Source organism: Aulostomus chinensis, chromosome 3, assembly GCF_037954235.1.
Source record: "Aulostomus chinensis isolate RoL2024-O1b breed Wild chromosome 3, RoL_Achi_v1.0, whole genome shotgun sequence".
In the NCBI taxonomy this organism is placed as follows: Eukaryota; Metazoa; Chordata; class Actinopteri; order Syngnathiformes; family Aulostomidae; genus Aulostomus; species Aulostomus chinensis.
In genome coordinates this window covers 8,821,000-8,833,718 of record NC_141322.1, presented here as the reverse complement: position 1 = coordinate 8,833,718, position 12,719 = coordinate 8,821,000, and the positions used below count along the sequence as shown (strand labels likewise).

The 12,719-nt window shown below is 42.6% G+C and overlaps 1 protein-coding gene across 14 annotated transcripts in view; it reads right to left on the bottom strand.

Moving 5' to 3' along the window:
* The window catches only part of itpr1b (inositol 1,4,5-trisphosphate receptor, type 1b), a 133,533-nt gene that overhangs the window by 95,300 nt on the left and 25,514 nt on the right, over window positions 1–12,719 (bottom strand). For all 14 annotated transcript variants that reach the window (XR_015112048.1, XM_086198482.1, XM_086198470.1 and 11 more), the window contains 10 exons: window positions 10,569–10,684; window positions 9,181–9,267; window positions 7,944–8,102; window positions 7,467–7,565; window positions 7,002–7,085; window positions 6,736–6,882; window positions 6,483–6,587; window positions 6,304–6,348; window positions 6,167–6,196; window positions 5,539–5,693 (listed from right to left, as the gene is read on the bottom strand). Coding sequence is in view for 13 of the 14 variants with exons in the window: in XM_086198482.1 (XP_086054608.1) it covers window positions 5,539–5,693; window positions 6,167–6,196; window positions 6,304–6,348; window positions 6,483–6,587; window positions 6,736–6,882; window positions 7,002–7,085; window positions 7,467–7,565; window positions 7,944–8,102; window positions 9,181–9,267; window positions 10,569–10,684 (1,027 nt within the window). In the remaining variant the exon portion in view is untranslated. The remainder of the gene's footprint in view (window positions 1–5,538; window positions 5,694–6,166; window positions 6,197–6,303; window positions 6,349–6,482; window positions 6,588–6,735; window positions 6,883–7,001; window positions 7,086–7,466; window positions 7,566–7,943; window positions 8,103–9,180; window positions 9,268–10,568; window positions 10,685–12,719) is intronic.

Below are 12,719 nucleotides of genomic sequence, written 5' to 3'. Positions count from 1 at the left end.
TCACAATGCACTGCAGGACCCATGGCCTCGGCATGCAGGACGTCTAAAGGTGCAGTTGGCATTGGAGACGTGCATCCGTCCTACTACAGGACATAAAGACGATGCTAGGTTCCTAAGAATCCAGGCTTCAGAAAAGCCAACTTGTTTGAGCGCAAGCCCAGACAAGGGAACCAGGGAGGCAAGTGGTGCAAAATCACCCTAAGCCCAGAAGCTTGCCCAGTAATTGCCATCCCCCGCCAGCAGGCAAGCGAATGAAGAGAAAAATTCCAGACCTGCACACAAACCTTGCACCTGGGTCAAAAACCTGGGGATGCAGACCTAGTGACCATGCAAGAACAAGACTTAAGGCGAGAATAAAGCGACGCAAATTTTCGCGTCACTTTATCATATGTTTGTCTGGATCATATGTTTTGATTTGCGTCATTCGTCCAAACTTTTTTCCCCTGTGAGGAGAATTTATCTCCGCCATTTCTTTCCATCATCAACCATGGCTGACCTCACAACCGTTGCTGTCTTGTATCTGTTGTGGAAGTCCCACATACGACAGAAAACAAAATGCCACTGTGTCCGGATCCATGACAGAATCTGGAGGAGCACACAGCTGGGAGAATTTCACTGCTTTCTCCAGGAACTGCACCTGGATGATGGCCATTTCCAGCGGTACTTCAGGCTGACGAGGGACCACTTTGATGACCTGTAAGCAAGGATCGGTGCCAGGATATCATGGATGGGCATCAACTACAGCCAGGACCGTTGACATGACTTCACTGACGTCAGGTGAATCTCAATGCTGATAGGCTCTCTCAACACAAAGTCACGTGAGTTTGTTGTGCAAGTTTAAGTTGAAAATATTCAAGTTGCGCGTAGACTCAAATACGCAAAATTTGTGTTGCATTATAATTTACGTCTAATCACCTCTCTACATGGACTTTACATGTAAACTTGTCGCGCAAAAAATTTGCGTCGCATTTGGTGTGAACATGCTTTAAGACATCCAAGCCACTTGACTGCTCATTATGAACCCTCCAACTCAGGGTGCACCAAAGACCCCCCCTTCTGTGGATCCCCTTTGTTGGATCCACACATGGAGCCGCCACACCTCAGGTTTGGGAAAGGTCTGTTGATCCACCAATGTAACAGCCAGGGCCTGGCCAACTGGGTCATCCCAACTGACCACAGGAAGGTCATGCTAGCCAAATCAAGCCCTTAAATCCATTTTCTCTCTCTGAAGGGGCCAAGCCAGCTCCACCCCAGAGGGAAGTAGACATGATGCAATAGCTCTGTAGGATGCTGCATGCCCCAACTCAACCGCGCTGGCCTCCACTAACTCGTAACCCCTTCTTCCCTTTCTGGTAATAGTAACCAAATTCTGATTTTGTTACAAATGCCAGAAATCCAACAGGGACTGGGTAAAACTCTCCAGGGTACCATAGTCACCATAAAATAATACTTGGCATTCCTTCAAGACTCTATCAGGTATAGTGAGAGACACACGTGGGAATAGTCAGGGATCTGATGCAAGACCTTGTCAGAGAGATCTTCTCCTCAGTCAACAGTCTGAGAAGTGGAAGGATCCCAGCATATCTGGTCTACAGAGACCTGGTGGAATAAGTCTTGCGATCTGCTACTATGACGGTTGTGCAGCCCTCAGAAATATAACTAGCATACAGTCTTGGCAGCACAATTCTAATCTCCATAGACCCTTTCAACCTAGAAACAAGCTCTTTCTCCTACTTGCCCATTACAGAGAGACAAAACATACACAGACTTAAGTCAGTATTAAATGTCAGATTCTGGAAAGGCAACATGCACATTCACATCAAACCGCTCTGACAAGATCTGGACATCCTTCATCTCGTGCCTCCACAATTCGCACAACAGTCTGTGTTGATCCAACAGGCTCACCTCCAATATTTTCCAGGGGTAAGCCATTTAACAACCTTTTGACTTCCTTTTTTCCATTCTTTTTCTTTGTTTTCTTCCTTTTAGTAGCGTGACAAACTAAAGGCTGCAAAGAATGCAAAAGTCGTAAATGAATTGTTTATGTTGTATTGGATGTTAGGAATGTAGCTTAAATAAATAGAACTCTGCCCAGAGTTAGCCTCAGAACTGCCCAGATGCTAAAGCCCTCTGAACTCTTAGCACCACATGGACAGTGTCTTGCTCTCAGGAGCACATGGACTATCATCTCTTTCAGACCCAGGTTACACAACTTACGGAACTGTTCGGCCCTAAATTGATCCAAAGACTGCAACCAGCACCCCAATCTTCGGAGCATAGGGGGGAATGTTATGCCTTACCAAGAGGCTCAAGACAAAGGGACCTACATTTGAACAACAGAATGTCTTTGGGCCTACATGCACATTCCAAAGCCTAAAAACCACGTTGCCAGCTAGAGAAGACAAAAGAACAAGCTGAGTGACACAAAATACATGTGGGCCAGGTGATAATGTCTATCTCTCCCAAATTCCACAACTCCCATTGAATGAAACTTGCCACATTTCATCCAGAACTGTGATGTTGCCAAAGGCAAGATCAACACTGAAACCCCAGAAGCTCACCCTCTTCTGATGCAGGACCTTGTTACTGACAGCAAACCCATCACCGATAGAGGAGCCTGTGAGTTACAGACACACAGTCCAGCCTGGCCCAAGTCCACGGAGCGACCCTCTTGCCCGGATGCAAAACGCTGAAGCCAACAAAGGCCTAATCATTTCAAGAATAAGGATAACCAGGACCTCACTTCTTCAAAGCCGATCCCTGATTACCCACCGTGAGCCAGAATTGGATGCCTCGCCAGAGACTAGCCATCCCGCCAGGAATACATGGTAGCCACTGAAAGCCACTAACCAACGCCACCTCGCAACACAAAGGCCACTGAGGACAGACCAAACTCATCGCTTCACCTGCACAAGAGTAAGAAGGCAAGTAGCTCTGACTACCACATCCACTGCTGCTGTTAACAATATTAAAATATTGTTCATGTTGTTGTTACAACTGTTTGCTTGTGTCACCACACTTAAGTAAACTAGGACTTGATCCATCTGCAGCAGATCAGATTTCTGTCAATCTGCACTTGTGGTCAAGAGCAATACCTGCTGCATTAGTTATAGGTCCAGACTTATGCTGGTCATCAGCTGAGCCGAGCGAGTTTCTGTGAAACACAGAGAGGCACTGCTCCTTGACCACGATTGGCAGAGAACTGCTGCTGAATATGTCTACCTCTTCCTCTCCACTAACACACACATAAACATTCAATCTCACATACACATGTGCATACATCTGAGTGCCAAAGAGTTTAAATCTCCTGCTCAGTTGTTCACCTTTACTGTAGTCATGTGTTACTGGTGAACCGCTATTGAACTCTGCAGCCCTCATCCCGGCTGACCCTAGGTGACATGGCCGTGACGAGTCATGCCCACCATGTTGCTCCACCTCCCCTAAGGCATCCACATGCACATGCACACAAACATACACACACACACACACACACATACACACACACACACACATACACACACACACATAATATAATAGGATTTATTGGACAGAACTGATACTAATTGAAAATGGATTTTATTGATGTTGTTAAATCTTGTACTTTAAAGAGAAGTTATCCTTGTGTTTCTGCTTGTATATTGTGATTTTAAAAAATGCTTGTTGACAGAGTCAATACTGACCTCCACTCCTTCTGTTCATCAAAGAAATATCAGCATTTTCCCAAATATTGACATTTCTGGTTGAACACCCTTTGAGACTGCATTTACCATTTGGTTATTGGTCAGGATTTTAGGCAGCATGGTGGTTCCGGGTTTGAGCCCTGGCTCGAGCAGGGTGTCTTTCTGTGTGAAGTTTGCATGTTTTGCCTGTACATCTGCGTGGGTTCTCTCCAGGTTCTCTGGCTTCCTCCCAGAGTTCAAAGTCATGCAAGAGGGGACTAGGCTGATTGGATACTCTAAATTGACCGTAGGCACGGCTATGAGTGTAAATGGTTGTCTGTCAGTATGTGTTGGCCCTTTAATGGACTGATGACCCATCCAGGGTGAACCCCGCCTCTTGCCCAAAGGCTGCAGGAATAGGCTCCAGCACCCCCGCGACCCCCAACAGGATAAGCGGTAGAAAAGTCCACATGTGTTTTGTGGATTTGGTGAAGGCTTATGACCATGAATCTCAAAGTCTGAGGCCATGGCCCTCAGCCGGAAAAGAGTGGTCTGCCCACTACAGGTCAGGGGAGGTCCTGCCTTAGGTGGAGGAGTTTAAGTATCTCAGGATCTTGTTCACAAGTGAGGGTAGGATGGAGCGGCAGATTGGATTGGGGCAGCGTCTGCACTAATGCAGGTGTTAAATTGGTCTGTTGTGGTAAACAGGGAGCTAAGCCAAAATGCGAGGCTCTCGATTTACCAGTCAGTCTTCATTCCAACCCCTATGGTCAAAAGCTTTGGGTAATGACAAAGAACAAGATTGCAGATACAAGCGGCCGAAATGAGTTTCTTCCGCAGGGTGGCTGGGCTCTCCCTTAGAGATAGGGTAAGAAGCTCAGTCACTTGGGAGGGACTCACGGTTAAGCCGCTGCCCCTCCATGTCGAGAGGAGTCATTTGAGGTGGTTTGGGCATCTGGTCAGAATACCTCCTTGACGCGTCCCTCAGGAGGTTTTCCGGGCATGCCCAAGTGGGAGAAGGCCTTGGGGCCTACCCAGAACACGCTGGAGGGGTTATATCTCTCGGCTGGCCTGGGAACACCTTGGGATTCCCCCGGAAGCTGGTGGAAGTGGCTGGGGAAAAGGCAGTCTGGATTTCTTTACTGAAGTTGCTCTACCCGCGACCCAGACCCAGATATAGCGGAGGACGACGAAGACAAAGATGAAAATGTAGGATAAATACTTTTGGTGCCAGCACTGACCCCTGGGGGACACCACACACAATATTCAGACATTCTGTGGAATAGTCATCCATCTTCACATATTGCTGTCTGTTTCCTAAATAACTTTCACCCAATTTAAAACAACCCCCCTGATCCCATAATTCTCCAATTTGTAAATAAATATTTCATGGTTAATTATGTCAAATGCTTTTTTTTAGATCAATGAACACTCCTGCTGCATATGGCTTAGTAACTATGGATTTGTTACAGCTGCTATAAGTTCTGTTAAAGCAAGTGATGTTGGGTGGTTTGATCTGAATCCATATTGTCTACTGCTGAGTAAGTTGTGTTTTTCTATGAAATTGTCTTGTCTGCTGTTAAAAAGGTTTTCTATAACAAACTTTTCAATGATACCATGTACAGTTTTTAATAACTCATAAATTTAATCAATAAAATTTCAAAAAAGAAGAAAGAAAAGAAAAGAAGGGTTTAAACCATGCTTGTTGGTTTCAGAAAGAATGTTACTGACAGCCAAAGCAATCATTTAAACTTCCTCTACTTACATGTTCTACTGTCATCTCGAGAGACAGTGTGTGACTGTGAGTGATTTGTAAAAGAATGTGCAAGCTGCCACTATTTCTCCTGTGAACATTAATGCTTGTTTATTTATAGAATACCTGGGCACCATTGAGTCCCCGCCTCTCAGAGTTGTAGGGTCTAGCTCAAAGATGGAGGAGATATCCATGCCGTCTGGGACTGGCACCAGGGTGTGCATAATTTTCTCCTGGGGCGCTCGCAGGCGACCACGGAGTGCTTCATTATCTGCATCCAGCTACAGAAAGAAAATGTGCAGAGTAAGGCAGCAAGTGATTGGTTACAGACAGCAGTGAAGTTTATGATTGAACAGAGAACACTGAGAGAAAGAAACTGTCCATCTGGATCAAAAATGATAGCAAAGGGTATCCAGTTCATTCATTTATTCATAAGTTTTGTTTAAACTGCTGCCAGTGATCAGCCTGACCTGAGGTTGTGTAAACCTTAACTCAGTGTTAGAACTACATGTACACACCATAAGCTGTTTGTACAACTATGCCAACTAAAGGTGATTTCCAGTTGGGCATGCATCAACTGTGATGATGGCATAGTGACACCCAGTGGTATCCTACTGCTACTGACCCAGCCATGTGGAGGAACTGTTCAACAAACCACTACACACATGATACATGTCCAAATATGACAAAGTACAGATTCTAGTGATGGCCTATCAGTTGGTGTGTAGGTCTGAAGCCAAGAGGGTGACAGTACCTGGAAATTAAAGGGTGTAAAGTCCACCACCTGGAGCAGACAGCACAGATCCAGAACAGAAATTAATAGATCGGATTAACAGCCGTAGCCAAACCAGCATGATTTAGACTAAAGGTAAGGAGATCAGGCTGACTTACTGAAGACCTCTGCTCAGCACTCTCCTCCTCAAAATCTGGATTCACCTGAGAAACACACATAGGTGTCAAATCTTCCCCACACTCAAATGAATGTGATTATATACCCAATAAGACTGGAATTTAAGCTAAAATGCCACATATATTAAGATAGAGTGAGACATATAGAGGGTGACACACACCTCACCCATCTCTGCAGCCAAATAGCAGCCTGTGGCCAAATGTTTAAACCTGAATAGGCTGTTCCAGTATCCTGCACCTCCCCTGCATGGGTCATGGTGGACCACCTGGTAATGATACAATATTCAAAAAAGAAGACATGAAAGCATCTGTAACAATGCTTAGTGTAATCAGTGTAAATGACGCTGTTGTTTACGGCAATGACTATGAGGCACAACAATAAAAGTATTAAGCTCTATGTGAAGATATGCTGACCTCTACTTCCCACAGGGCTTTGCTGCTGGTGGCAGAAGTGGCAGATTGACGGCCTGTTGTTCTTAGAAATACATAGTGCTTCTTTCTGTGGTCATCACAAGTAAGGAACTTCTCCTGCTCAGCATGGAACAACCGGACTACATCGCCCTGCCATTACAAAATTACACACACACATTATGTTAGAAAGTGAGGTTGTTCATATCATATCTTCTATGAAAGTATTTTTAAAAGGTGTTCATGTCATACAGACACACAAAGGTACCTACCCCCTTGAGTATCGTCTCCTTGTTGTCGCTCCATTTCATGAACAGAACAACTTTCCAGCTTGTATTGCAGTTTACAGAATTGACCTGAATGAAAAAAAGAGGGCAAAAGCGAGAGAGATCGAGAGAGCAAGAGAGAGAGAGTATGAGAGAGTGAGAAACACAGTATTATGACAACATTTATAACATCTACAATCACATCCACAATTTCTTCGGCTAACCTAAATAAAAATGCAACCGCCTTACAAGGAATTCTTCTGCATTATAAATATAATTTTCAATAACTTTCTTTAAAGAATGCATTCATATAATTTTTATGGTCATTTTGTACTTATGCTGACAAAGAAACAATCTACAGTAGGTGTAGCCTTATACATTGGCAAGTGAATATATGTTTTGTTATCTGGTCTAGAGTCAACGTAAGCAGAACCTGAATAATATCACGCATAATGTACAATGCTCATGTACCTCGTTGCATCCTGGGTTGTCAACTAGTTGGTGACTGCTGGCATGAAGAGGCTGTCCCGCATTCACAGGGTTAAGAACCACTTTATCTCCAATGACAACCTGGAGTAGTGGCATAAATTCATAATTAGATAAACTAAGTAAAAACACTCTAGGATTCCATAAGAAAACATTCACTCATGGAAACTACATATCAATTTCTAATTGAAATCTTCATTTACAGTGCAGTCTCCATGAGGAAAATCTTATCATTGAAACACACTAAAATGCTGCTGCTCTGCTCAACAGGTATATCACTTTCACCTTGTAAACTATACATCAGCATAAATCAGTGTTTAAGTCTCACTTGTCTTATTAATAAAAGGTACATGTTAATTCATATGACTTCTGTTTTCAAACTCTTTGAAAAGTCTAAAAATATTTCCTTCATTTTCCCTACTGAGCATAATTAAAGCAAGTCCCACACCCCACTCTACCCACACTGTCTCCAAGGGACCGCAGCTTATAGAAGGGCTGGATGTAGAACCAGGATCCCTCATTCCCCGCCGAGTCCAGAGTCACTCTCATGGCATTCTTTTCCAACAGCGCAGGTAGACGTTTGTTCACTGTCAGGTATTTATTGCTTTTCAAGTGCAGCAGCTTTGGCAAAACAAGAAATACCATAATGCAGACAGTGGATAGAATTAAATGTTGCTAAATGGATGAAAATATGTCACAGAAAACAGGACCCAAGGGAGCGCTTCAGTTAAAAATATTTATCTCCAAATCTGCTTGCTGGAAAAAAGAGGAGTCTCCAAAAAAATATCTTCTTTTTCAGTGTCTGCTCACCCTTTTCACATTTCTGTTTTGCTGTATGCGGAGGACTCCCAGAATTTTTTTTTTGAAAATGGACCGAGTCAGAAACATTTCAAAACAAATAATACAATCAAAACAGTAATTTCTAATGAAGATACATTAACCAAATTGTTGAGTTTTGTGTTTCTTGTAAAAAAAATTGTTACATAATCACATTCCTTCACTTTGTTTGTGCAGCCAGAGTGCGCAGCCGAATCATTCTCAGTACTTGTACATACTAATGTTAGCAACAAACAAGGCAAGACGGTGATGAAATAGGGTTCAAATAATCTTCAATTGGGATTCAGTTGCACAGAGGAAGAGCCAAGGCCCCAGTGTGTGGTGTGTGGTAAGGTTATCAGTAGTGAATTGATTAAACCAGCACACTTCAGATGGCACATTTCAATCAAACCAAATACCCAGAGCTGAAAGAAAACACACGAATCAAGTATTTAATGCGCAAGTAGCTCAATAGCAGGTAAGAGGAGGGATTCATAGCGCACAACAATGGTGATTAAGGGAAAGATCATTTTGGCGGTGCTCAGGGTGAAATACACAAAAACACTCAACTCCTGTGTTTTCCTTAGGATGAATAGACACTTTTTCACTGCTCATTTCCACAGAATAACCAGAGCCAGAGCTTTCTTCAGATTGATGGTAAAGCACATTCTAATGAGTGTGTCCAAGAACTTTATGAGGTGTTTCAGTAGCATAGCAACTGCGTGCCCTGAGCAATGAAAAAAGCTGTCCTTCAAGCAAACTTCTATTTTGGAGAGACATTTCTCTTAAAGTAAGTCAATATTTTTCAGGAGTTTTATGGTGCTTAAAAAAGGCTGCCTCTCTGTCAAACAAAAGACCTTATCTCACAGGTTCCCGAACATACCTGGATGACATTTCCATACTGGATGACAGTTCCCAGCAACTTCCGGTTTTCAGACTCATTCTGCTTCTTCTCAAGGTCAGCAGCATGCTGCAACACAAAGAACAGGGATGGACATGGACAATAAAGGTTTAGCGTTGTTTCCAAAATATTGTTTCTGGTTACAACACATACATTGAATACATATAAAGATAGATGATGGCTGTATGACTTGACTTGACTTGACTGTATAGACAGGGATTTCATCTGTTTTCCCAAGTAAAGGTTGCCAAATCAGTCAGTGCTGAATTTTTAGACGGTATAAGATGATTTACAGAGACAGATCATGTTGGGTCTGACACATTTTAGCATATACTTGTCAAACCCTCACAACAGCCTCTACAATATTAATATCTGCATTATATCTTGGCCTGAGGATAAAAGAAAAATGAATTTTTAATCTTGCTATTATGGAAAAAATACAAAAAAATAGTACCTTTGAGTCCTGGTACAAAAGTAGAGGTAGTCATACCAATATGGATTCAAATACTAAGGTATTTTTCATAACTTTAGTACAATGGATTTATGATGGAGAAGTTTCAATAAATTTGGATTTTTAATTTGGTCTGGTTTTCTTTCATACTGTCACTTTAAAAGCAAATAACTTTGTAAACATACATCAAATGGTCAGAATAGAATAGAGTTCAATCTGAATGGAATGTAATTCTACAGAGAACAGTGATTCCTTGCTTATATACTTGCTTTTAAACTTCTATAAAAAAAATAAAAAACAACAACCTCCTTGCCATCTCACAGCATCATCACCTGTGTGTATGAGCCAATTAAAGTCATGTTTCATGCTTTGCTTCCTATATTGGGCTTCACTTTCACACACCTCAAATACACTTGGTAATGGATGGAGGCCAAAATTTTGTACGAGAACCACTGTCCAGATGTTTGGTCCACATGTATTTTCACACCTGTGATTTTTGTTTGAATCAAAATTTCTAGTCCAAAAACTAGACCAAAGGGGAAGGTATGAAAGCTTTCTAAAAGTACTGGACCATAGTTACCAACCAGTTATCATTGATTAAAGGTGACATTTGTAAAGGCTAGATGAAATTTGAATTTAAAAAGAGCCATTCAAATCAATGGATTGTCCAGAAGTAACAGCTTCAATGGCATAACAAAGTCACTCATACACAGCATTGCAGATACAGACTGCTAAACACTCAGTATGCCCGTACTTTCTTGTAATAACCAGCTTGCAAAAGTAATAGGATGAAAAACATGAAATACCTAAAACTGGATTCAAAACTGCCCCTAATATCAGTGGAACAGGTAAGAGCCACTTACAGATTATACCTTTAATGTCAAAGCTGACACAAGCAAAGGTGGGGAGGAGACCTTACATGGAGTTTGTTGAGTAGGACTGTGTCCGTGGTGCTATTGCCTCCGGGTTTTGCCGCCTTCCAGAACTGTTTCTGTGCAGAGTATCTGTTCATAGGACATAGTTTGAAAAGGCAATCTGGGAAAGAACACAATGAAACATAAGGTGATGAGTAAAACCTACTCAGGCAACCTATCAGTGTCTATCTACAAAGACCACTGGTTACCAGATCTCATTGATCACAAGACATCAAATCAACGAAACTAACCATCTGTTTTGAATTCAGATTTTATTTGTCACATACATACAATGCAGTGAAATTTTAGAGTTGGCTCCATGCTAAGTAAAAACACAACAGACACAGAAACAACCCATGAAGACAGTCAAAGACAAGAAAACAATGCATTCAAGTTGTCAAGAGGTTATTTCAGATAGGGGAAATTGGTGAACTCAATTATAATAACTACTTGTGCATATTTTCAAAAAGTGCTTCATCAGTACCATTTAGAAATTGGACGGCTTGGAGGAAGAAACTTTTTCTGAGTTTCTCAGTCCTTGCCGCCAGTGTGCAATACCTGCTTCCCAAGCAGAGCAGAGAGAACATACCATGTACAACATACCATCTGGGTGGCTGAGGTCTCTCAGAATTTTGGTGGTCTTGTCCTTGCACTGCTTGATATAGATATCCCTAGGTTAGAGAGTTGCCCCCCTATGGTAGGGGGGAACCCACCACTCCCTGCAGAGCTTTATGCTACCTTATGATAGATGGTTCTATCTCACTGGATCTCAAATGACAAAATGAGAACATGTGTAATTACGACAGACAGTTAATATTAAGTATACGTGGTTGCTAAACTAAAATAGTAAAAGATAGGTAGGAAAAAGAAGAGTGAGTGTGAGGGGTGGGAGGTTTCACCTGCGAAACTGATGGCTCTGCGGCTGAGGCAGATGGGATAAATGTCTGTGCAGGAGGACAGAGGGGCACCGATGACATCGCTGGCTGTATTCACTATGTATTGCAGAGTCTTTCTGCAGGAGGCAGTGCAACCTCCATACCACACAGGGATGCAGCAAGTGAGGATAATCTCAATAGTGCCCCCGCAGGAGGATCACATGATGGATGGTGAGACTCGTGCCCTCCTCAGTTTGTGGAGGAAGTAGGACGTTTCAGCTTTCTTTGCCAGCAATGTGGTTTTGTAGGCACAGGAGAGGTCTTCAGAGGTTTGCACACCCAGGAACTTGGTGCTGCTCACCCTCTCCACAGCAGTGGATGGTCAATGGGAGGATGCTGTGAATGTCCTCTTCTGAAGTCAGGAACAATCTCTTTGGTCTTCCCCACTTTAAGGAAGAGATTTTTGTCTTTACACCACTGGACCAATTGGCTCACGTTCTTTCTGAAGTTGGCTTCATCATTGTTAGTGATGAGGTCCAGTTGCACTGTCCGCAAACTTCATGTAGTTGGTGCTGAAGGTTGGTGCGCAGTCGTGGATCAGCACGGTGAAGAGCAGCGAGTTGAGCACACACTCTTGTGGGGCCTGTGCTCAGCATGATTGTCACAGGGGCCATAATTATGGGTAACTGAATTCAACCTTTAATAAGCAAGTCTAAATTCCTTTATCCTTAGGGCTAAAGTCAGACTAAATCTAGCACTGAAGTAAAAATGCAGGTTCTGTCATTCACCTGAATGGGCGTAATGCGTTTTAGCTGTAAAGGTGGAAAACTGGAGCTGAATATGCCTTCTATTGTTTCCCAAACAGAAGACAGTACAAAACAGTGATAACAATCACCTGTCTTTCTTTGGTTTGTCTGTTCAAGTAGAGGAAATAGAACATGTCTGCCCAAGCTGTCAGGATAATCTGACAACGGAGGGCAGTGAGGACATTCTTGCTGAAACTCATTTCTAGATATAAACAGATTTGTAAAAAAAAAAAAAATTCAGGCTATCAATAAAGTTGGCAGAAGAACTCATACCTTTAGTTCAATTGACTGTAGAAATAAACCTGAAAAAAAATTAACCCAATTAATTACAACCTTGCTCCTTGATCCCATGAGTGGATTTACTGTAGCTTGTAAAAAGCTCCACTGATCACTCACTGATTTCAAGCTGTGCGGGATCAGTGGAGGGCAGCAATGCATCTGTTTGCATTCTGCTGGAAATAAAAAAAAGATCTCA